Genomic DNA, 27,052 nt, shown 5'->3' on the forward strand with positions numbered 1-27,052 from the left:
GTCGGCGTCTTCTGGGTCTGTTTTCAGAAGCTCGTCTTCGTCAATCACTTCGCCCTGGCTATCAAATTGATTCCCAATCAAGTCTGTACTTGATTGGGCGTCCATTTGGTCATCAGAGTTAGTGGTATCGTCTACCTTTCCTCCGTCCGTGCTTACCGGTTTGGGGTCTAGTTTGTCGTCACCCCGGTAGACGCGCAGCTTGATACTATCAAATCCGTAGTATACTTTGCCTTGCTTCTCTCGGAGTAACGGCAACGATTCCTTATTAAGGACCACGACCGCCTTTCTGTTAGCACCTTCAGGTTCGGAGACCTTGACTACCTTCCAATTGTGGGTAGGTAGGTCAGGGTTTCCACTCTGAAGGTACGCCAGAATCGCCTCTGGTTCGTGTGGTTCCGCCGGAATAACCGTGATTGATCTCGGTCTGCGAGGTATCTCACTAACCGGGATCACGTCAAGTTTCGCGCCGGGCCACACTTCCCCTATAGACGTAACCGCCAACTTAAGCAAGTTTGCTGAGCGCTCGTTCGTGCACGCCAGCAGTTTGATGTGACCTTGGTACCAGCCAGCATCATCATTCTGCGGAGATGGACCGGGATTCTCTTTGAGAATTTTCCAATACACCTCCAGCATTTTTTGACGGATTATCAACCATTTATCCTGGGAGATAGCTCCGTCGTTGACACTCTTGTCAACAATGGCCCTAACCAGCGGGTTTTTGGCAACTTCGCTGTAGGGTCTATTGACTATACGAGTCTCGAACTGCTTCTGACGTTTAGTCTTCGGCTGTGGGACTGCCTGGAGAGCATGTTCTTCCTCCGATCGCTGCCGTTTAGGCCCTGCAGATGTAGCTTGGTCCGCTGCATCTGAGGTTGTAGGAGGGTCAGAACACTCCGGCTGAGCCAGTAGGGCTTTAACCCAATCTAGGGACGATTTTTCGTCCGTGGTAAGCGTATCGACCGACTTAACTCCAAGTCGCTCGACTAAACGCATGGCGGCACGCCTTTGAACAAAAGCCTTCCTAGATGGATCTTTGCGACTAGGGGGGTTTTCGTTAGCCGTGAGGGCGGTTGAGGGGGCATTAGTTGGACCCGACATCGAGTTCGACGATCCAACCTGTCCAGAAGTCGCGGGGGTCACTGCTTGGTCCGCAGTGCCCGAGGCAGGGGTATTTGCTGGCGTACCAGCTAAGGCTTGTGCAGCTGATGAGGTGCTTGCCACTACGGACAAGATTTCCTCGCTGCGTTCAGCCGTGCTATCACCAGAAGGTTGGATAGCAGGCTGTTTGCAGTCTACCAGTTTAGGTTTCCCCAACTGGCTTTCCACGGGTTGTTTGTTGTTTGTTTGTTTATTTGTTTTTTTCTCCATGTGATTCCCACGAGTAGGCGCGTAATGGGTGGACGACCCACGCAGGGACGGCGTACGTGGGCTAGGCTAAGCATTACAACCGATCCGTGCCCTGGCATCGGAGGGGAGCTGTTAACGACTAGTCCTCTTTAACCACTAACTAGCCATTCAGGTTCTCGGCACTGCTTCCAACCACCTTAACCTTACAAGTGGGGGATGAGGGAATGGGTTCTTGGGATTGGATTGAAGAGGGATAAACTAGGTGGATTGGGAAATATGGGGATGGGGGTGGGGTTGACAGTTTTGGTCCGCGGATTTGTGCATGGGGAACAGGAGAAGTCCTGTTATCATATATGACCGCCTGTTATCAGATGTACCATAAATCATATCAGCACTCTACCATCTCTTTACATATCAGTAGGCCATTTGTCAAAAATGTATCCACTGATGTGATAAAAGATTGTCCTGATTCATGCACTCATCTAGATATGACAGGCTTGTTAGACCATTTGTCAAAAATGTATCTAGTCAGGTCTGCCTTATCTCGAGCTAGCATCGTCGTTTTCGACCATTATGTCCAATGTGTCGAAAAAGACCATGCTTAGCTCCCCCTATCCGCCACCTGGGACGCGTCCGATGGGAGATCTGACAACTCCACACGGAATTTAAAAGATATCAATATTTTTGAGTTAGTTTAGTTTAGTTTAAAAGGGTTGTATATCAATGTATACATCCACTCGGAGACCCAATGGTCCATTGTGAATCCCTTTAATAAAGAACAAGGAGAAAACAGAAGAAAACAGAAGAAAGGAGAGATGAGAAGAGTGAGATTTTCCCTCCAAAAAGAGAACAGAAAAAAGAAGTGGTCATGGAAGGGAAATCCTTAATTGTCTATTAACTGAAAATCCAAAAAGTTCCCCTAATGAAGCCCATAATGTCGCCTAGGTTACACCCTGCTACATCTCCTAGTTCATCGTGGAATCCTTTACCTAGCCATTTCAGTCTCAGACTCTGTAATCTGGGACAGTGGCATAAAATATGCTCTACTGTCTCCAGTTCTTCTTCGTCCTCACACAACCTGCAAAAATCCTGTGTGTTACCGACCCCATTACCCCTAAAGGCTCCAATTGAGCAGTGTCCGGTTATTACCCCTACTAAAATCCTTGTACTCTTCCTGTCCAATCCTAATAGCATTCTGGTTGCTTTTGGATTTAACTTCGGCCATAGTGTCCTAGAAACCCTACAATCCAGTCTACTGTACCAGGATTGGTTGGTGGTTTTTCTGAAATATTCGGAAATTAGCCTATAGTAATGACAAATGGGGGGTTTTACCGAACTGACCCTTCTATCGAGCTCCAGATCCGAGCCCTGTTGGGCCAATTCATCTGCAATCTCATTACCCTGTATGTCACAGTGTCCCGGTACCCAACACAGCCTGAGTGTGTATAACCTGACTAACCCTTCCAGGTCTCTTTTGCAGCTGTTTACCAAGCTAGAATGTAACGTTTTACACTGCAAAGCTTTAAGAGCTGCCTGACTATCAACATAAATCGTCACTTCCGACCCCCTAGTAATGTGTGTCTTAATAATATCCACGGATTTCCATATAGCCAGGATTTCCGCTTGAAAAACGCTACATTCGTCCGGAAGTCTGTAGGACACTCTTATATTGTTGTCTACCAAATAAACCCCGGCACCTGTGCCAGAGTCCATCTTGGATCCGTCAGTGAAAACTGCACACCCCTCAAACAGTACTTCGGATCCTTCCCACTCATCCCTACTAGGAATCACTATTGAGGGTGTTACTCCGAAGTCCAGGGTCGTAACCAAATGATCAGAAATACCCTCCGTACTTCCCTCAATTCCTGTTAGACCTACCTCGTACAGTATTCTAGTGTGGCCTACCCGCTTTGGTCTTACTAGAGCTGATTCAAACAGTCTGAATAAGTTCCTAGCCGCTACACTCTCAACATATTTCTCAATTGGGAGCAGATTCAGAATAATATCCAATGCTGCTTGCGGTGTACTGCCCCTGGCACCTGTTATGCCGATAGAAGCACACCTTTGAGCCTTACTGAGTATTAATCTATAGCTGCATTTCCTCATTCCTACCCACCACACAGTACAACCATAGGTAATGATGGGCCTTACTACCGACGTGTAAATCCAATTTACCATGTCTGGTCGCAAACCCCAATTCTTACCAATAGAGTTTCTGCACGTGTAATATGCATTGAGCCCCTTTTTAAGCCGTTCCTGTATATTCTTCTTCCAAGACAATTTTTGGTCGAGGAAGGTCCCTAGATACTTGGCTCCTTCCGATAATTTCAGTTCAACGCCGTCTAATCTCGGCAAGCTAAAACTCTCAACTTTATATTTCCTAGTGAAAAGTACTAGCTCCGTCTTAGATGGATTCACACCCAACCCATTCCTGTTTGCCCAGGTTGATAGATCACTTAGTGCTGACTGCATGACCTCACTGATTGTCGGGAGAAATTTACCTTTGACCAGTAGCACCACGTCATCCGCATAAGCGACTATCTTCCTACCTTTAGATTCAAAGATCCTTAGGATAGAGTTGACCGCCAGTAACCATAGTAGGGGAGATAACACTCCTCCTTGTGGTGTACCCCTGGTAACTCGTTTGCGAATCCTATCATCCCCTAAGGTTGAGTTGATAATTCTGCTATCAAGCATCGATACTATCCAACTCACTAGGAAATCCTGAACTCCGAGTACGACTAACGACTCTCTGATGGCCTCTATTCTAATGTTGTTAAAGGCGCCCTCTATGTCTAAAAACGCGGCTAGAGTATATTCCCTATGCTCTAAACCGTGCTCAATACAACCAACCACCTCATGTAACGCACTCTCAACCGACTTACCCTTTAGGTAGGCATGTTGAGCGTTGCTAATAAGACGGGTATCTATATTGCTCCTGAGATAAAGATCTATCAGACGTTCTAAAGTCTTCAGTATAAAAGACGATAGGCTGATAGGCCTGAAATCCTTAGGTTTCGAGTGGCATGCCCTACCGGCCTTAGGAATAAAGATTACCCTAACCTCTCTCCACCTTCTTGGAAGGTATCCCGTGAGGAGACACCTCTTGAAAATATCAGCTAGAAGTGCCAATGCGTCTTCAGGAATATTACAGAGCATGGCCGGAAAAACACCATCCGGACCCGGTGATTTATATGGGTCAAAAGTGTTCACCGCCCAGCCCAATTTGTCCCTAGTGACTATTTCATCAATATGACCAGATGAATAACTAGAAGCCCCAGGTCCTTGGACCCCCTGACTTAAGTCCCTATCATCTATATCAGCACAACCTGGGAAGTGAGTTTCCATAAGCAAAGAGAGTGTCTCTGAGCTGGACTCCGTCCACGAGTTGTCTTCACGCTGAATGTAACCTAAGGCCTTGGGGTCTTTGGCTAAAATTCTACGGAATCTAGACATCTCATTTACGTTGCCAACAGATTCACAGTAGTTCCTCCATGATATCTGTTTTGCTCTTTTGATCTCTCCCTTATACTTATTGAAACTCACTTTGTAGTTGTTCCAATCTTTTGGAAGTCTAGTAAGCTTTGCCTTATTAAACAACCTTCTAACCGTCGACCTTTGATCACGTAGTTCCCTGGTCCACCACTTAGGTTGCTTATGCCTACCCGGAAATCTCAACGGGCAGGATAGCTCATAGCTCTCCGTTAACACACTGGTAAATTTGTCTACAACCTTATCCAATTCGAGGGACCGCAGAACATTTATATCCATCTGCGAAAATCCTGACCGGACCCTGTTGTAGAATTTTAACCAGTCGGTTTTCCTACGGTCCCTAAAGGGTTCCTGCTTGGATTTACTCAAATTCACTGTGAAGGTAATCCGGCTATGGTCAGAGAACGAATAGTCGGTATGTACTTTCCAATCCCTAATAAGATCCTCATTTTGGTTAGTAAGGGTAATATCAATAACTGTTTCCCTATCTTTATTCCTAAACGTTGGCATATTGCCCCTGTTACAGATAATAAGATTCCATGCAGTAATGAAATTAAACACTAACTCACCTCTTTTATTAATGTCAGCACTGCCCCATTGACTGTGATGTGCGTTTGCATCACAGCCTAGTATCAGGATAGCGCCCTTCCGCTTTGCATACGCCGTCAGCTCCAGCACCTCTACACCAGGCGGCTCTATAGCTTCATACGGCATGTACACTGAGGCCACCGAGAGCAACCGCTCACCCTTGACCTCTCTGTTTATAACGGTTAGATCACCGCTCCTAAAAGAATGAGATATTAGAAAATTAAGTTCATTCTTTGCCAATATACAAGTTCTAACCTTATCCTCAGTGGACGGGACGAACAAAGTATATCCCGTGATCGCTAATCCACAAACCCTATTGTTATTTAGCCATGGTTCTTGGATTAGGGCCACGTCCGTCTGGGAATGGGTGATGAACCTTGCCAACTCCGCTGAAGCTGCCTCACAATGATGCAGGTTTATTTGCACCACCTGCAGCTTCCTTGGATCTGTCATGCTTAGAGTATCTAAACCGTACAGTTCCAAGTCCGAAGTTGACAACTCCCCTCAGCCCATCCAAGATCTCGAGGGATTTGTCGTCTACAGCGAAACGGAAATCCCTCCCTGTATTCTCCTTGCACACCATTGAAGCAACAAACTTCCATTGGTTTGTAAGGAGATTACTGTTCTGCTTGGCCAATACCGCCAGTATGGTGTCCACCGGTCTTATGGGTGGTGGAATCCACACTGTCACTATTGACCTGAGTGGTAATTCAGATGCATAAATCACCTCGAGCTTTGAGTCCGGACTAAGGTCTCCAAGCTTGGCAACCGTGGCCCTTAAAAATTCAAAGGAATTTTTATTGCCACAGTTGACAATCTTGATGCCCCTAGCCCAGTCTGCACCCTTGAAGGATACGTCATCTGGGCTACCACTGTATGCAGCGATTTCGTCCAGGAACCTGCCCTCGACCAGCTGCCAAAGCTCGGGACTGATCTTCCCATCCGGATCAGACCGATCTATAACAGCCGCCCGAAAGTTTCCATCCAGGCTCGTGGATTTCTTCACCTTCTTCGTTGATGAGGTCGGCTGATCATCCCCAGATCTAGCTCTTTTAATGGTCCCCTTTTGAGGCTCATTAGAGGTGCTAGCCGGGTTTCTACCAGCCGTCCTCAGCGACGAAGATTTTCTGGGCCCCTTTAGCTTGGAGTTCTGGCCACCTCCAGACCCGGTTCTCCTAATGGCCCCCTTTTGAGGACCCTTAGGAGAAGCAGCTGGAGGTTTCCCTTCCCTCTTCGCCCCTGGCACCACTTTGGATGATGTTTTGTTGCCACCCGCAGCTCCCGCCGAGGCCCTGAGCGCTTCGGCAGCAATAACACCATCCTCCTTTTTGTTTTCGTCACGACAAGCAGCCGATGTTGAAGGCCCCACACCCTTGTGAGTGCATACCTGGCCAACATCATTACCTGCTTGCTGTTCCTTAGAAGGCCACCCCAAGATAACACTAACAGGACCATAGATTCTTTCAAATCTAGCTACGTCATGCTTGTGCTTCTTGACGAGGTACTTCTCCTTTGATGAGAACGACGCCGGATCTCTCTGCTCCATCTTAGCCAGAAAGGCCAGAGATTTCCGGGTGCCGTTCTTCGCCCTATCCTCTTTCGTTCGACCAGCATTAGCAAGATCTCGTGGAGGGGCTCTAGGCGACTCCTCCACGGCGGCTTGCCGAACGAGATTGGCGTTCTTTACGCCATGTGGACGACCTTCTTCCGAGAGGCTACATTGGTCCTCCTTGGCCTCGTCAGTGGGAGGGGATGACTCTGTCATCCGACCGTGAGCAGACACCACAGTGGTGTTATGTTCCCCGTCGGATGACAGATCCATCTCCCCGAACTTCTGTGTGGCGCCGGATTCTCCAAAGGAGTCCTTCGACAACCCTAGAAGGTCGTCCACATTACAGTCCGTTAGAATCTGTTCTTCATGCTTCAAGATCCTAGCATGAATGTCAGTCAGTGTCAGTCCTCCGTCTAATGATAGGTCTGTATCCCCACCATCCTCACTAGTCCGGTCCCTGAAAGCCGTAGTGTCCAGCTCTACTACCCTTTCGTCACATTGTACGTCTTTTCTGTCCGCTACTACCTCTCCCTTTTCTTTATTTAAATGTTTCGATTCAATTTTGATCCCACGAATATGCTCGTTCGGACGGACCATCCACGCAGTGACGGCATACGTGGACTAGGCAACTATCTTACAACAGCGTTTTACCCTGACGCTGAGGGGAGCTGTTAACGGCTAATTTATTTACGCACTAATTAGCCATTCAGGACCTCGGCACTGCTTCCAACCACCTTGACCTTAAAAGTGCTTATATAACGCAATACCCTAATAGTAAAGCTCTTATCAATCAAGAGCGAACCTGCAATGGGCAATCACGTATCATCTATGCCATGATAATAAAGCGACAAGCTATGTAAACCGCTTATTGCTACAGCCATACCATGACAGGATGAGTAACCTTTAGTTATACACCCCTTTATAAGCCAGAACCCACCGCGAGTAGAGGTTTGAAGCCAATAAACTCAGAAGGCCCTGACAACAGAGTGTACGTAAGCCCTCGCATCGCGACAAGATTGTTACCCAGGCGAAGGATTTTTGAGTTAAAACATTATGATATGGTGACATGCAGCCTGGAGGCCATTGGTATATAAAAAGAACGATTCTACTATATTGAAAGGTGTTTATTCGAAGCATGTTTTGGAGTTATACACTTCCACAATACATTGAAAACTTAAAATGTATAAAACTTGATATCCAAAAAATACATACCAGAAAACTTTCCCTGAAAATTTTTGACCCTAGTATTATAAAAATAGTCCTAAGTTCCATTATATTGAACTAGCTACAGAAGAATGATCCCAATAATATATCTTGGAACATTTATATACAGATTCTTGTAACAAACTACATTATTTTTGGATATCCCAAGGGGTCTATTAAATCCCAATATAAAATTTTGGTTTTATCTCTGGAAAAAAGAGGAAAAAATTACAAATATTTTCAAAAATCGCCATTTTAATGATATTACGTGAAAAGAGGGTACAAATCCCCTAAAATTGTGGACCAAATGGGCCAAAAATATATCCTTTCGGTTGATAGTAACTCCTTAAAACAATTTTAAGCATAAAAACCATTCGATTCTAGAATTTGTGTTTCGTATAATATGTTCAAATATGAAATACAGAATAAATTCGTATACTTTTGTGAAGTAGTTTTAGGGACTTTTTTAAAAAAAAGCTAAATAAATTTAAGTAAATGTAAATTTTTCAAGTTTTAAAAAACGATATATCAAACATAAGGACTGTCTAGACAATATAACAAATTAATTTATTTATTTTGCATAGAAAATATATTATTAAATTTGGTATCTTTTCATAGTTTACCTAAATTCGAATACTTAAAAATAGTAAATGAAAATAATGATCATAAATAAATTAAAATCTAAAAATACATTTTTGCACTGTGTCAATTGTTTTTATGCTGCGTGTTTGGACGTTTTTTATGCATCATATACTTCCGTGATACATTTCCGAACTTACTGTGTATCAGCCCATTATTGAGAGACATTAAATTAGGATTTATTTTAAAAAAATTTCTCGGTTTTTTTATTGATCTAAAATATTTTTTACAATTGGTAAAACATGTTTCCTTGTTATCTTAATATTTTGTTGTTTATAAAATGATCCATCCATAAAATTACAATTATTGTAAAGTTCGACACATAAATTAGGTTCATCTAGTGACAAAAGTCGTTTTTTAATGGATTCACACATAGTAGAGTCGCTTATATTTATTAAACCAAAATCACGATGAACACTATTGTCTTCCGGTTGGACAAACATACCCATCAATAGCACAACGCTACAATTAAATTCTTGGGCAAATTCTTTTACAGCATCTTCTGCACCGGATTTGGAAATAAAATGCTGCACCAGAAGTGGGAAACCGGGTATGGCGATATTAATGTTGCCACCATTTTTGTTTGAAGTTAAAATTTTAAGATCTTTTCGCAACAACTGTGAAGCCGTCAAGGAACCCACATCTGCTCTGGCCTTAACTAATGTTTCAAACAAAGTTTCTCTGTTTTGTAAACAGTTAAATTTCTCCAAAACTTCCTCCAAGGCTAAACAAATTTCGAGATCTTTGGGCGTTGCCCTGGCCGCAGACTCTGAAAAGTTAACGGTATCCAATACGATAGTACTACGCAATAAATTTAAAATCTCCTTTTCCGAAGCATCCAACATTTTTGCATTTACAAATTTCTCTGCCACAAGAGTTGCACAGGAACCTACTAAATTCAAATGCAAATCACATTTATCTGATATAATTGCTGCCGCATCTTTAGGTCTATGATCGTATATTGCTATGCAGTTTTTTAACCAGGGACTAACATGATGATCGACTAATACAAATGCCGAATCCTTCAAAAAGTCCTCATTCAACTCATCTTTAAACGTTAGCCATTCCTCACTAATGTTATTTTCTTGAAATATATATTTTACTTCAGTTTTTAGCGGATAGTCTCGTTTAGGAATATTCAGTACTGGTAAGTAATTATAAGCCTTTGGTGTATTTAAACAAGAGTTTCTATTCTTTTGATAATAATATGCCATAGAAACAGCACATACTGCTGAATCCAAATCACAGGATTCGTTTCCCAAAACAATACAAATTGGTTCCTAATGCAAAAAAAATAAGTATTGTGAAAAAATTAAAATCTTGTTTATTACCTTAGTATTAACGAATTTACGTGTTTGTTTTAAAAAATTTAACATTTTTAATTAATATTCTATTTATTGATATTTTTGTCAAAAATAATACAAAATCAAGTGTAAACAAAAAGAATGACATTTAACAAGTTGCCACACTACTAGGAAACAATTTACTCTTTGACGTACATATATTTACAATATGTATAACTCTCTAATTTTGAACATTCACCACTTAAAGATCTTTTAATTCTATAATTTGTGATATGCCTTTTGGTTAACCAATTTTTAGTTATGGAGTTATAGACTTGTTATGTTTTTTTATATATTATCATACTTTTCCTATTCATGAACCGATCCAGTCAAAATATGTATAATTTGAAAGAGAAAAATTTGTTGACCAAAACACATACATACGTATCACAAATCATATCATTAAAAGGCCTTTAAGCGGTAAAATTTGTTTCAAAATTTGAGAGTTATACCCAATTTATATTAGTTCCAATTTTCTACTTATTTTTTCAAGGATTGTATTTTTATTAGGTGTCAACATATTTCCCAAATATCAGCCTTTTCAGTTTAAGCTAATTTTTAACCAAACTAACTAAATCACAAAACTTCATATTATCAAAACAATTTTAGATATTCAAATAAACTAACAGATCAAGTTAAATAAAACCATTTAAGAAAAATAACAACATACAAATTATTCATAATAAATCCTTTTCATCTTTAGTATATATAGTACATTAACGTAATATTTTCCAATAATTCATTAAAATAATAATAATAATAATAAATTTATGTATTAATAAAAATACAATTTTTTTACAATTGAGGTTCCTCAGGTGCATCCTCCGTTTCTCCCATTTCATCATCAGCACAATCCAAAGTTAAATCGTCCAACATTTCTGCTAAAGTAATACGTGGAACATTATCATTGAAACCCAAAGTGTCTCCGCCGTCAACTGGAATTTTCTTAGCATCGCGATAAATATTAACTTGTCTACGGTAGTCTGGATCTTCTTCTAAATCTTCCAAAAATTCATGATAATCGTTTTTACTACGTTCATCTGTAGCTTCATCCGCCAAATGGCGTAATTTCCACAAACGCTGATTCGAGCGTGTCTGGCGATCAATATAACATTTTTTCACCAAAACTACATCGGGAATTTGTTCGGCCGTGAGCTTTTCAAATTCATTGTCGTTGATATTGGCCTCACCTATATTATAACCCAACACAGAATCTCCGACTTTGAGAATGTGACCTAAATGTGAGCGTGTATGTATGGGATTGTCGTTGATACCTAGTTCAGAAGCTCGTACAACCCAAATATCACAGAGTACGTGACGGAAAGACAATTGTCCCTGGCCTGGGTAATATTTACGATCTTTATCCATAATTATTTCGACGTCCATTACAACGTACTCCACCAATTGCTTGGGATTGCAAATGGGACCGAAGGGAGAACGGTAAAATACTTGACCAGATAGTTCGGCAATCTGAGCAGTCATAGGGTCTATTAAATGTATTCCACTTGTCACTTTGTGTATTAAACATATAGGAGAAAGATTTCCTAACTGTTGTCGCAACTTTTTGGACAAACATACAACACTGTCCTTCGATACGGGAGCAATATCCACCGACCAAGTATATTTATAATTAAAATTGTTGCTGTGTATATCATGGGAAATTAAACGCTTCGAAGATGTTATTTTAACGGGAACCATTGTTTGTAAGAAATCAACCATTTTGCGAGCATGATTTTCGTTGGCATAGTAGAAATCTAAACCGCCATGCTTGGGTTTAATGCCCAAAGTATTTTCATGGGCCTTGTGTTTTAATATCAATTGTTCCAAATAATAGAACGTTTTCTTGTTTTCAGCACGTTGGCGAACCTGCACCATACAGCGCCAGAAATCTTTGGCCTCCGTACGATGACAATCATCACACATTTGATTCTGTATTGTAAATTCCACTATGAAAACTTGTTGGAGCACTGTGCCACCAGATATTTCTCCATGTACAGTTAATTTAACTTTAATACGTTTAGAGTGAGCCTCTGTCCACACGAACCCAGCATCAACAAGTTTAACTTCTTTTAGTCCTTTCAACTTTTTGAGACAAAGAGCCAACAATTCTCGGGATTCCAATGCTGCCTGTATCCATTCCCCGGGGGGTTGCAAATAACGTTCACAATTGCGGCAAAAATGAAGCACAGCCTGCTTAGGAATACCTTCGGTGATGTCAACGTGATTACGTAGACAAGTGACACACATATTCGAAGGATTTGGTTGGATAGCCACACCACATTCGCAACATAATATCACAGACTGTTGTACATCATTGTTAGCTGTAGCATCAGTTGCGGTACCGCCAGAAAAATCAACATATTCCATTTTTTCAAAAGTCTACCAACAACTGAGTAATTCAAATTATATTAATTTCAGCGAAATTTTTGAAAATTTATATATTTATTTTAATAAAATAAAAAACAAAAACACGTGCAGCACCGCTGCGCTTGAAATATTTATGTGGATCCAGATGATGATGCCAGATTCATAAGCAAACTGTTGTTTACGTAGATTTTTTGTAAATATAGCTCTGTTCACGTACTGTATCAATCAAAAATATACAAGTTTTAACTATTTGGCAACAATGCGATAATTTTATACAGTCTAAGTAGGGTTCTATAAATCGACTTTCGAATAATCGAACAATCGACTTTTTGTCGAAAAGTAGAAGTCAACTATTTTGTTCCAAAAAAGTCGATAACTCGACTATCGTCTGTGAAAAAGGTCGAAAAGTCGACTTGTTAATAAAAGTCGAAAAGTCTGAAAGTCGAAAAAAGTCGAAAAAAGTCGAAAAGTCGTAAAAAGTCGAAAAAGTCGAAAAGTCGGAAAAAGTCGAAAAAATTCGAAAAAATTCGAAAAAAGTCGGAAAAAGTCGAAAGCTCGAAAATTGTAGAAACAAGTCAAAAATAGTCAAAAATTTAAAAAAAGTGGAAAAAAGTCAAAAACTCTAAAATAGTCGGAAAAAACTCGAAAAAAGTCAAAAAATAGTCGGAAAAAAGTAGAAAGAAGTCGAAAATAGTCAAAAAGTCGAAAAGTCGGAAAAAGTTGAAAAAAGTCGAAAAAAGTCGAAAAGTCGAAAAAAGTATACCGGTTAATAAAACAACGAAAAATCGACTTTTCATAAAATGCAAAAGGTCGAAAAGTCGACTTTTAACTAAATGAAAGAAGTCGAAAAGTCGACTTTTCGTTTCAACTATAGAACCCTAGTACATTGTTTATCTTATTTTTATATTTTATATAAGTATGTATTTGTAGGGGTCGTTAGGAGAAGTGGATGTTCTCATAGATAATAAGAATACTTGTAATATAATTTTTATTGGCCAAGTGGCTACATGTATTACATTTGAATAAATAAATAAAAATAAATAAAAGGTAAATTAATTATAATTAATAGACCTTGGGCACAAATTGTTCGTACTTTACAGGTTCCTATTTCTTTTATATCTCATTCGAAATGAAAATTATCAAAATAGTCTTGCTGTTTTGTTTACAACAGCAAGTTAACTTGCACCATCTAAATCAACCCTAATTTACAAACATGATGAAATTATTCATTTCATTTAAAATATTCACATTGATAAATTCAGATGCCCACCCAATCGAAATGGATTGTCTTGTCTGTCCCGTACTATAACTGTCAAATTCAATATAGAAAAAATGATTAAAAAAACAACCACCTTACCGTTGCCATCACCTTATTAATAAATCATAGTTTAATAACAAAATACATAAAGAAAATAACAGAGGCAAGGTTCTTTTTTTCATTGCAACCACAAAGAGCAGAATGGAATACGTCGATTTTAACGCTAAAGGTGCCAGAAATAATAGTGAAGAGAATATCGAAATCAGAACAAATACTATAAAATGTTGTGAATGTGGGGTATCCATACAACCCAATTCCCATAATATGTGCTTGACGTGTTTACGTGAACATATTGATATAACCGCAGGCATATGTAAACAAGTCGAACTGCAGTTCTGTAAAGGTTGTGATCGTTTTTTGCAACCTCCCGGTGAGTGGATAAATGCCAAATGGGAATCCCGCGAACTGTTGGGCCTATGTCTAAAAAAACTGAAAGGTTTAAAAAATTTACAATTAATTGATGCATGTTTCATATGGACAGAACGTCACTCAAAACGTCTCAAGGTAAAATTAGTAGTAGAAGGAAATCCCGCGGATTTTTCTTCACTACGTCAAGGTGTTATTATCGACTATACAATTCAAAATCTTATGTGTAATGAGTGTCATCGTGTCGAAGCCAAGGATTATTGGCGTTGTGTAGTTCAAGTGAGGCAGCATGCGGAAAATAAAAAGACCTATTTGTATTTGGAACAATTAATTCTGAAGCACAAAGCTCATGAAAACACCTTGGGTATTAAGCCAGTGCACGGAGGTTTAGACTTTTACTACGCCTCCGAAAATCATGCCCGTAAAATGGTGAATTTCTTAGAGAGTATGGTTCCTGTAAAAGTAACGCCATCAAGACGTTTAATTTCACATGATCAAAATAGCAATATTCATCATTATAAATATACTTGGTCCGTAGAAATTGCTCCTCTATCAAAAGACAGTCTAGTTTGCCTGCCGCAAAAGCTCAGGCATCAACTCGGCAACTTGCCACCTTTGTGTTTGGTACATAGAGTTACTCATGGAATGCATCTGATAGATCCAATGACAGCACAATTATCCGAATTAAGCGGTCTAAATTATTTTCGATCACCGTTTTCTGCCATTTGTAATCCAAAGCAACTGATTGAATTTATTGTAATGGATGTTGAGCCGTTCCGTGAAAATGATATTAAAAATGCGCCAGGCAAGGGTCAAAAATCATGCCGCCATCAATTATGCGACATTTGGTTAGTGCGTGCATCGCAACTAGGTACTAATGAAAATATAACACATACTCGTTCACACCTGGGTCATGTTCTCAGCGTGGGTGATTCCGTTATGTGTTATAGCATGAGGGAAATTAATATCAATGAGGCAGAGTTTGATAAATTGCATTCAGATCAAATTCCCGATATAATAATCGTTCGTAAATGTCACGATCGTACAGCCCGCAATAAGCAACGGCTTTGGAAACTTAAACACTTAACATATGGCCCGGTGGACGAACGTATCGTCAGAGATAAACTTGACTTTATAGAAGATTTGGAAGATGATGCAGAGATACGAAAAAATGTTAATATATATCGAGATCATACGAAAACTGTTTTGAATGATATTGAGGGTGAAAAAACTGACGCAATTACACCTGTAGAATTAGCAGAGATAATAGATGAACTCTCTATAAATACAGATGTACCATCTGCAAATGAGGAATGTGCAATAGAAGTACATTGATTAAAAAAAATGTATTTCACACTTAATTTTATGTTTAAGAAACAAAAAAGCTATGTTATTAATGTGTACAAAATATATCGTAATTTGGCTCCAAATGAGTCCTAGTTTCGAGTAAAGTGTATATTTAAATTGATTGTATTACTTTTTAAATAACTTAGGTCTACTTATATATTGAATTAAAAATTAAGCGCTAAATAAATTTTAACTTTTTTAGGAAAATTTTAAAATATTACAAGTTTTTATTTCACTTGCTAAGTTTGTTTGTTGGTCTTATTTTATATTAATAAGAGGAAAATCAACTAATAGTTTTATAAAAATGGTTTTATTAAAAATGTTGGAATATTTTTCCTTCGAAAAACAACAATATAAAATACAAATAATAATGTATTTTTAACAATGTACATATTACAACACCCTTTCTCAATTAGATCATTTTAATAAATCTCTAATTGCAACAAAATTACATTTATCTAACTCTTTTGTAAATACAACAACTTGATTCTTCGTAGAAGTATGTATCTTCAAGTGACCCTTTAAAACATGATCCCATGTGAAATGTTTCATAATGTCAATGTGTTTTGACCTTTTACATTCAGCATTTTTTAAAATAGCAATACATCCAGCATTCAGATTTAATTATGTATATGTTCTCTTTAAGTTCGCCATGCAGAAATGCTGTTTTAACATCTAATTGGTAAAATGTGCAGCCTCTTTTGGCACCACTTTGCTACCGGAGAATATGTTTCATCATAATCAACACCGAATTTTTTCAAGAAACCTTTTGCAACTAATCTTGTTTCAAAACGAACAGGATTTCCATTAGAATCTGACTTTCGAGAAGTTTTTCATTCTTCGGTTTATCCACAAATTTCCAAACTTTATTCTTCTCCATTGAATAAAGTTCGCTTTTGGCAGCTTTAAGCCATTAATCACGATTACACGAATTTTCAATTTGTGAAAACGGGCTGAGGACATCATCATTACAAACGGTTTCAAATATGGCTTCATATATATCAGTCGGTCTGGTTGGAGGTTTTCTTTCATATGTACTTCCCCTGAGTTTAGCTTCCACTTCATATTTTTATTTGTTGCAGTTTCCACTTCATGATTGTGTAGTCCTTCAGAATTTGTTGGTTCTTCTATTATTTCAACCGAAACACTGTTACCCTTCACCCTCTTGTTGGTTTGGTTCTTAAATTTGATGTAAGCTATTTGCAACATCGCAGTCTTCACGTTCTGCAATTCTAATTCTTGATGCATTACTCTCGATTTTCTTAAAAGGAAATTTGGACTCATTAAAGTCGCAATCTCGAGACAAGATTATTGATCGCGCCTCTTGATTCCATAGCCTATATCAATTAGGACAATATTCCACCATGACATTTACTACTTTTTGTTAACGCTCTTGTGAAACTTCGATTCATTAAATACAGTGAATCAATTAAGTAATTTGCCTATGTAAAATTTTATTAATTTTAAGAAAAAGCTTTGTCTGAACAATTATTTTTAGCAAAGTTAAGCAATTTGCATTTTTTAAAGAATATCTTATATTTTAATTTTCTACCAAAAAAGGTAAAATCGTGATATTAACTAACGAGATTTTTTATAAAATGTGAACGTATTGTTAATTTTTTAGGTCAATAAAGTATTTTGCTTTTTTAGATTTTTTGTTAATTTTTTTTATTATTGCTGTATTATTTTATAAAATTTAACATTTTTATTACTCCTGTATATTATATAAACAGTTTTTAGAAATTTTAGTAGTAGTACGACTAAATTTGGACGTTTCTTAACCGATTTATTATCCTATATACCTATAAGAATTTACTAATATTTGACATGAAATCTATCGTTTCTTTGATTTTATTTCGAAAATAATAAGTATTTTGAATAGAATACATGATTCTATTTTATGAATAAAATACAGTAGGCGTATTTGGATCGGGGTAATTATTCTTGATTTGGGTTCTAAATATAAATAAGTGTATGTATTAGCTGAAAGATATTGCTTTTGTGGACCTTAGGTGATGATAACCGCCTCTGTTTGTAAATATCTAAATTAAGTATTTTTCCTGTATCACACGACAGTTCACTTTATATTGGTTCCGAGCAACCCTTTGGTAGTTAAAGATTTTGAAAGACCACTCAGTGCGTTTATGCTATTAATTATTTGGGTCATTTCATCAATTGCTCTATTTTATATTCTTTAATGATATTGATTAAACATATCATAATTGTATTTCGTTGATTTGCACTTGTTCTAAAAAACTAAACTCCCAATAAACCAAACGATATTATCAAGGTAGATTAAGAAGGTATACTCATCAGCACAGCTGATTATCAGCTGCTTAAGGCCAATTTGTCAAAATGTTTGTTTACGTTACTATGGAAAATTTTAAAATTATTTGAATTTGAAAAATCTTTCAAAATAATTGTGAAATATTGTAGAAAAATAAATTTAAGTTTTATATTTTTTATTAATTCAATTAAATTAATTTAAAATAATTAAGATTGGAGAATAATAATATTGTGTGTGACTTCAATGTGGCACTCATTGCTTTTATGTACCCGGAGTTAAGACTTAACGTGACCTATGTTTGTGTGACACACAAACATAGCACGCATGCAATTTACCTACTTTTATCTGTTCTAGTTTGGCGATGATAATTTTAAATTAAAGAGCATCCCAGGAACTGGTTCTGTAAAAGCTATATAGAAGCGACCTTTGTATAAACCACCAATTTAATCAACGAAGTTCGATACCTCTGTAAAACTTTTAGGGACGCTTGATAACAGATGCACTCACATTCTTACCTACAGTTTTAGAATTAGTTTAATTTTCACCTATTTTTGTTTAGACTTGTTATGCAGATGAAGCTAATTCAGAGAAATTATGGAAAAATTATCATTCTGTTATGCTTTATCTGAAATTGTTACTTACATTTATCTAAAAAATCATGACTTGATGTTAAAATGCATTAACAACCACAAAAGCTGAACGCTAAATTTTACGATATTCAATATTCCGGACACTTATTTACGTAAACATGGATGCAAATAAAGACATTTCTTATTCTTTCAGTTCTTATTTTAAATTTTTAAAACAAAAATCGCAAATTTCTGTTGTGTTTATTTATTGTTTTTCTATTACACACACACATTTTTTTTGACAGTTTGGCCTATTTTACAATAACAAAATGCCTGTTGTTTTTGTATTATTGTATTTGTTGTAGCGACGAGACTACCTTGTTAAATATACCATGGATATTATAACGATATAGAAACGATAGGTGATAGGTAATAAAAATTATCATAAGTAATATCGTTCTCGTATCGGAAATGATAGTACTTACGGACTAAATTGTACTTTTCCTTATAATATCGTTTTTCCATGAAATTATAATATCGTTTTCTCTATCATAATTTCCAAAAATAACGATAGTAAAATCGCCTTTTCTAGCTTTTATTCTGTATGCTCTTTTGTTATCAAAATCTCATTTTAAAGGATATTTAACTAAATATTTCGCTAAAGTAAAATAACAAAAGCCTGAAAAAGAAAAGATTCCATATATACATTCTTAGATACATTCGTAGAATCAAATTTTTCATAAAATCTGCGTTGTCATGCAAATATCTGAAACTTTTTTAAAATTGTATACATGTCAACTTACCACAAAATTTAAATATCAAAATTCGCGTATTTCTTTTAGTTTTATATTATTTATCTAAATTGAATTGATTTTATTTGAATTTCCTTAACAGCTTTTCATGAAAATTGTGTATTTAAATTATTTTTATGTTTGAAATATTTTTCAAATGTTTGTATTTTTTATTGGAAACAAAATATATTAAATTTATATTATATTATAATATCGTTTTCAATTATAAAATATGATATCCTAATCGCCCTAAAAAAGTAATACCGTTTTTGCTATCATATCGTTCTTTGGTTTATTGGGCTATTTTTTTATATTGGAATTGCCTCATTATTTCCCTTTAAACATTTTTAACGCAAATAACTTCACAGTTTCACACAATGAGGATATGTTTTTTGCAAATGGCAGTTGAAAAATACTTAACACGTGACCTTTTAAGAATAAAAAAATAAAATAAATTCCAAAAAGTAATTAAAAAATAATTTGAAAAACCCAACGAAATTAACTGGAATTCTAAGGGCCAATCTTTAGGTGAAAGATTAGCGATTAAATTGAAATTAATCCTCGAAAGATGTTTTTGAGTACTCAATTAGTTAATTTTGTTTGCAAGTTTAAGCGCCGAAATGGAAAAGTGTAAACAGCTGATGCAAAAAAATTAATAAATTTTTTATAAATATAAACATTAAAATGTTCTATTTATTGATTAGTATAAATTATGGACACTTCAAAATACATTTTTTTGTTTTTAATTTAATTTTTCATTAATTTTCATATTAAATTTACAATTGTCTTCTTCTTTTTATAAAATAAGCATTGTTTTGATAACAAACAGTGAAGTTTTCTGTTGTTTTGTATGGCAACACTGCGAAGTTTAATCTTGTACTCAAAAACATCAAAGGGGATTAACATAAGATTAAATTTATTTTTAGATTAACTAATTAATTATTAATTGGTGTTTGATTACCATCTCAAAAACCCGCTATAAAAATGCAAAATAATTTATTGACCTGAAAATTCTGATGAAAAATAATAAATTGCAACAACAAATGCATCAAAATTTGTATTTTAATATTGTGATTGTGTGTAGTGCTTCTGTCCAAAGAAATTTCCGTGCACCCGATTCAATTAATAACGCTCGAACTTTTTCAATAACAGTTCGGTTAAACCTCTTCGCCACGCCATTTTTTGGGTAGAATACACCATTGTTTTTACAATACGCATCCATTTTATTTGACATATCGTTACCTGGAACGCAAACGGCTCTAACTAACCAAAAATTCAAAATCGTTTTTATTGGTGATTATCATGTATTGCATCAAAACAAATATCCACACAAAAATAAACGTTTTTATTGACAAAAAACTAAAGGCCCTATCTACAAAAACATTTAAATATTAACCCCCTTATTCACAAACAAAATTTTTATTTTATAAACAGTTTATAAATTAGATTTTGTATGGAAATTTTGTTTTATAAACCTTTTATAAAATAAAAATGTTGTTTGTGAATGAGGGGGTAAAGGTAGAAAGTCCAATTTATAAATTTTTTATACGCCATTGTCAACTATCATAACTGATAGATTTCACTATTAAAAAATTTGTTTATTTACTACAAATAAATCGCGGCGATAGAAACAAACTTTTCAATTTAAATAGTTTTTTGCTTCTCCTGTAAAATTTTAAAAATATTAGATAGGGTCGTTTGCGTTTTAGGTGACGATATATTCTCTACCCTGGTCTACGGTTAATTCCAAACTTAGCATTAACAAGAGCACAATATTCGTTAAACTTTACAAAAACTTCAGACTTATTTTTCATTAAATAGACATGTGTAAAATGAGTATAGTCGTCTATGAAAGAAACGAAGTATTTTGGACCATTGTACGTCATAGGACTAATTGGTCTACAAACGTCTGAGTGGATATGCTCTATAGGACGTGTAGCACTAGAACGAGTTCCATCAAATGGATCACGACATTGTTTACTTTGGATACAAACTATCTATTGGGATTTGATTTGGAATACATATTCCCATATTATATTTGACCATATTACTATATGTCTGTTTGTCAATGTGACCCATACGCCGATGCCACAGTCCTTCCAACTCTTCTTTAGATAAATTTGATACTAACCTCGAAATCTTGAATTTTAGTTCAAATAAGTTACCAACTCTTTTTGCTACAGCTATTAACAATTCCATTATTTTCCAGACTAGTTTCGTACCTTTTGAAATTGACTTTGATACCAGCTTCCACAACACGGCTTACTGACAAAAGATTCTCACGAAATTTGGGACTATACAATACGATTTTTAATGTTACCTCAACACCACTGTTGCTTAAGCCTTTAACTTCTCCAATTTTTCTCACCAATACAAATTCACCATCTTTTGCAACGCTTATATTACTTGTTTCGGAAAGTTCATTTATATTTGAAAAAAGTTTTTCATCATTTACAAAATGATCAGTTGCACTCGAATCTATCGCAAAAGATACGACTACACCGTTACTAATCTGACGATTGAGTCAGCTATAAAACTAACGGTTTGATTCACAGCATCCTCTGCCTCTTTTACACTTCAGTCCTTTTTCATATGACCACACTTATGGCACTTTCCATTAAACTTGGCTTTTTTTTTCTTGTAGCAAAAGCGATAATACTTTTTTCTACGTTTTCAGACTGCCTTTGTTTCTTTTTAGATTCTTCAGCTAATAAAAGTTTTTTTTCACAATTGATACGTTTAGCTCTTTAGATCGAAGATTTTCTAATGCTGTTACCACAGCATCAAGCTTTGCACCAGCAGACTTCAATTTACGAATCAAGGAGTCGAATTTCAATAGTATCTCCTTCACACAATCGTAAATCAGACTATAACATCCTGGGCTTTTGCATCAAATTAATTTCATACAACAGCTTCTGTAGGTGCTGACTCATTAACAGCTTTTAAACAACCTACTGATGAAAGATCCCTCTCTACGCGGAATTATAAAATTAGAACCAGCGAACTGCACGATAGGTGTTATGTGTGGGATAGGAGCAAATGTAGACCGATCCCGATAAAATGGACTGGATAGATTTGTATTTATATAATATTTGTCTGTGCTAAATTTCATTGCAATAACAGTGTTAATAAATTAATTGCGGATATTCAAGTCACTTTCTGAAGGGGGCTTTGTATGTTGTTTAGGGTCATATGAAGTCCGATCATTTCGAAATTCGGCAAGGTCATCAAGGCTTGTATAAAACAGTAGTGCGAACTTTCATCTAGATACATCTATATTATACATAATTATGAGCTCAAAAGCCATTTTCGGGGGGTTCAGTTCAATGGGGGCTAGGTGAAATAACGGACCGATTTTAACCATTTTCAATAGGCTTCGTCCTTGGGTCAAAACAAACGTGTATTCCAAATTTCATGAAATTATCTTTAAAAATTGCGACCTGTACTTTGATAACAACGTATACTTTAAAGTGGGTATAGTACTAATTTTTTAATGCGTTACACCAGCACAAACGCATAATACCCTTCCCACTATAGTGATGTAGGGTATAATGAAGGAAATTTAAAAAGAATATATTTTCTTCGATTAACAAAATTTGGTCGATATCATAAGACGCTAGTATAATATAAAATTCAAATATTAAAGTGTTTTTAACAATGTGGAACAAAGTACACATTAAGATTTATACTAATTTATAATTTAGTTTTGTCAACTGTTTTCAATAATTTTTTCATTCCAGAATTAACATTTAATAAACTTATAACTATTTGACTTTGTAAAATATTATATTTACTTGAATTGAAAAACATTTTATTGGGACGAGGTCATTTATTGCTAAACATTTTTGTAAGATGTTCTTACAATGCAACAGAAGTGGGCTCAGCGAATGGTACCTGAACAACACCAATTCTTTGAGAGATTCAAGGTCTAGTCCAGTTTTCAGTTTAGCATCGGGTTCTGTGGCAGTACCACAGTTTCACAATTTTGATGATGAACAAAATGATTTTGATACGTATAAAAGACAGCTTGAAGAGCATTTTAAGGAATACGGAGTTGAAGACAACGATAAGAACCGTTCATTTTTTCGTTCATGGGTCGGAGACAAAGCTTTTCATCTTATTGGAAAAAAACATACTTCAAATTTTGAATTGATTTCAAGCTTAGACGATCATTACAAAACCAAGATTCATGTCATTAAAAATAGATATGGGATTTATAAAAGAGAAAATCATGAGGGTAAGTTACATACATGCTTACGGCAACTCAAAGATTGCAGTTTTAGGATCGTGTAAAGTATATGTAGAATTTCGTGAGGAAACGAAAGTTTTAGATGTTATTGTGGCCAATTCAGAACATTGCAACAATATATTTGCTTTAAATTGTTATGATGAAATTAAATCGGTACAGATTTTTCGAATAGAGGAAGTTTTTAAAATAAAATCAATTTATAACTATTTTAATGAATTATTCCCCAAAGAATTGGGATATTTATATGAAATCGGATGTTAGACCCAAGTTTTTCGAACCTAGACCTGTTCCATATGCTATCGCTAATACATTCAAAGAGATTAACCAAATTAGATATTTGGAAACCTGTAAAGTTTAGTCAGTGGGCTTCACCTCTCGTGATAGTGCCAAAGCCAAATAATAAGATTAGTATTTGTGATGATTTCAAAGTTACAAATAATCCCCAAATGGATGTTGAGCAATATGCTATTCCAAGAATTCGTGATTTATTTCACAAACTAAAGAACGGAAAGTTATTTTCGAAAATCTATCCTTCTGATGCGTATTTGCAAATCGAAGTTGACGAAGGATCTTAAAATTTACTAGTAGTGAATATTTCATTAGAGTTATATCAATACTAACGTTTACCGTTTGGAGTAGCCAGTGCTGAACAGTCAATTTCCGGTATTCCAGGCTCCGTTAATTATAATATGTACCGGTTCCAATGATGAAGATCATATTAATAATCTCAAACTTCTTTTAACTCGTTTGTATGAATTTGGTTTCGATGTAATTTTGAAAAATGCTCATTTATGCAACCAATGATAGAGTATCTTGGTCAAATTATTAGTTCATATTAGCCATTAGTAAGTTCCCTCGACCAAGAAATCTTGAGGAACTTCAGTCGTTTTTAGGAAAAGTTAAACTTTAAAAACTTTTCTACAATTTGTGGCCCACTTAATTTATTAAGAAAGAAAAATCAGAATTTTTTCTGGGGGAAAGAACAAAAGAATTCTTTTCAAGAGCTTAAACATCAGTTAGTTGAAATTACTCAGTTAGCTTACTTTGATGAAACACTACCTACACTGCAGTTTTGGCGACAGATGCTTTCAAAAACCTTAAATGAAAGTTTCAAAAACCCCCAGCAAAAAATAATTGATGTCATACTTTACAAACTACATCTTAATCACATCTTAAAATGCGATTACATATTTTTCACTTTTATAAACCAAATATTTCCTTACAAATGAAACCCCAGTTAAAAGTGAGGAAAGAGATGTGGAAAAGTCATTACAAATAACATATTTGAAGTACATCAAGATTTGGTGAAAGAGAAGTGAAATTTACATAAGCGTGTCATTAAGAGAATGTGTTTTATTTTTGACATCCAAATATCGGATTTTTACTGCTTCTAAAAATAAGATCAGATGTAGTTCAAATCTGCCAAAAATGAACAACATCCCTCCAATGACACCCCAGCAAAAAAATTTTGAAGTTGTTAAAGAAGAAGGGATATTTTCATGATTTCTTTAGTAAGTATTCTATTTAATGCGTTTTAAATACATGCCTAAATTCTAATAAATTTGTCATCAGTGAAGGCATGAAAAATGCACCCAAATTCACTCCACTATAGGAATTGTAATATTTTACTGTAATTTGGTATTCTCTTAGGAGATTTAACGAAAACGTGCATTTCATACAATAAAGATTAAAAGTGACATTAATTTTTTTATTAGATTTTTGTTAAAATTAGTAATATTAAGTCCATTAAAATTAGTAATATTAAGTTCATTAATAAGAGAAGGAAAAAACCAAGACTGCTTAACGGATTTTAAAACACAATGGGTATTTTTCCTCTGCATGAATTTAAATCCAATTAAAATCAGTCAATATCACTCAAAAAAATTATTTAAATATTGATAATTAAATCGAAATACCATTAATGCATTTTTAAATAAATATAGTGCACCAATGAAAATTCGCTTGAGAATCATCGAATATTCATTGGTTATAAGAACTCATTTAAATGACGAACTATTTTTGCAAATACGAACCCGAATTTGAAGCACTTCGGGTTACTAGTTGTGATGAAAATTCTACATCTTTTTCCACACTTTTTTTGCTGGGCCCAGCAAAAAATAATTGATGTCATACTTTACAAACTACATCCCAGCAAAAAAAGTGTGGAAAAAGATGTAGAATTTTCATCACAACTAGTAACCCGAAGTGCTTCAAATTCGGGTGTAAAACCTATGAATTTTACATTAGCGTGTCATTGGAGGGATGTTGTTCATTTTTGGCAGCTTTGAACTACATCTGATCTTATTTTTAGAAGCAGTAAAAATCCGATATTTGGATGTCAAAAATAAAACACATTCTCTTAATGACACGCTTATGTAAATTTCACAACTCTTTCACCAAATCTTGATGTACTTCAAATATGTTATTTGTAATGACTTTTCCACATCTCTTTCCTCACTTTTAACTGGGGTGTCATTTATAAGGAAATATTTGGTTTATAAAAGTGAAAAATATGAAATCGCATTTTAAGATGTGATTAAGATGTAGTTTGTAAAGTATGACATCAATTATTTTTTGCTGGGATCTTAATCACATCTTAAAATAAACCCAATATTTCCTTACAAATGAAACCCCAGTTAAAAGTGAGGAAGGAGATGTTGAAAAGTCAATACAAATAACCTATTTGAAGTACATCAAGATTTGGTGAAAGAGTACTGAAATTTACATAAGCGTGTCATTAAGAGAATGTGTTTTATTTTTGACATCCAAATATCGGATTTTTACTGCTTCTAAAAATAAGAAAGTTGCCAAAAATGAACAACATCCCCCCAATGACACGCTAATGTAAAATTCATAGGTTTTACACCCGAATTTGAAGCACTTCGGGTTACTAGTTGTGATGAAAATACTACATCTTTTTCCACACTTTTTTTGCTGGGAGAGTACAAAATGTCATGGGAATGCAGACCTATTGTCCAGATTACCTTACAAGGAAGATGTTGAGTTTGAAACATCAATTGAAGTTAATGAAATTAACGTTGAATAGCAATTTGACAATTTCCCTTTTGATTTTAATGCAATTGCAAAATTTTCTAAAGAAGACAATAATTTAACAAATGTTTTAAATTTTATACAAAATGGATAAGTCGTTCTCTGAAGAATTACTACAATATTACCGTCATCGTAATAGCTTGACATTTAAAGGTGATGTTATAATTTTACAAAATAATTGTAATCGTGTCGTGATTCCTAAACGCCTGAGATAACGTATTCTAAAACTTTTAAATCAAGGACATTTTGGGATAGTTAGAATGAAACAAATTGCGAGACGTTATTGTTGGTGGCCGAAAATTGATGAGGATATAGCTGAAATCGTGTCGTCATGTCAAGCTTGTTATTCACATTCAACAAATCCATCAAAACAGTTTTCTCCCCGTCAAATTCGTTTAAATAAATCGCTATATAACCATAATTTAACAAATTTTTCCCAATTAGCTCCTTCATTATTAGAGTCAGTTCAACCATCACAACAAAGTTTTCAAACTTTTGAAAACTTACAACAAAATATTGAAAATTGTCAAAATCCAAGTGATG

The 27,052-nt window shown here is 35.6% G+C and overlaps 3 protein-coding genes across 3 annotated transcripts; 1 reads left to right on the plus strand and 2 right to left on the minus strand.

Moving 5' to 3' along the window:
* Nucleotides 1-8,993: 8,993 nt before the first annotated feature.
* Nucleotides 8,994-10,685, minus strand: LOC119604848 (exopolyphosphatase PRUNE1). The gene is made up of 2 exons (XM_037957728.1): nucleotides 10,153-10,685; nucleotides 8,994-10,101 (listed from the first exon to the last, which is right to left on the minus strand). Exons 1-2 carry the CDS (start codon nucleotides 10,195-10,197, stop codon nucleotides 9,028-9,030), a joined length of 1,119 nt encoding a protein of 372 aa, XP_037813656.1. The 5' UTR covers nucleotides 10,198-10,685; the 3' UTR covers nucleotides 8,994-9,027.
* A 152-nt stretch (nucleotides 10,686-10,837) lies between these two features.
* Nucleotides 10,838-12,699, minus strand: LOC119604846 (60S ribosomal export protein NMD3). The gene has a single exon (XM_037957727.1). The coding sequence runs from the start codon at nucleotides 12,529-12,531 to the stop codon at nucleotides 10,960-10,962; it is 1,572 nt and encodes a 523-aa protein (XP_037813655.1). The 5' UTR covers nucleotides 12,532-12,699; the 3' UTR covers nucleotides 10,838-10,959.
* A 1,140-nt stretch (nucleotides 12,700-13,839) lies between these two features.
* LOC119604852 (60S ribosomal export protein NMD3-like) lies at nucleotides 13,840-15,777 on the plus strand. Its single transcript, XM_037957736.1, has one exon. The coding sequence runs from the start codon at nucleotides 13,991-13,993 to the stop codon at nucleotides 15,548-15,550; it is 1,560 nt and encodes a 519-aa protein (XP_037813664.1). The 5' UTR covers nucleotides 13,840-13,990; the 3' UTR covers nucleotides 15,551-15,777.
* Nucleotides 15,778-27,052: the final 11,275 nt, after the last annotated feature.

The sequence above is a fragment of the Lucilia sericata genome, unplaced genomic scaffold (genome assembly GCF_015586225.1).
Source record: "Lucilia sericata isolate MDLA Ls3-8-SP2 unplaced genomic scaffold, ASM1558622v1 Contig000438F_arrow, whole genome shotgun sequence".
In the NCBI taxonomy this organism is placed as follows: domain Eukaryota; kingdom Metazoa; phylum Arthropoda; class Insecta; order Diptera; family Calliphoridae; genus Lucilia; species Lucilia sericata.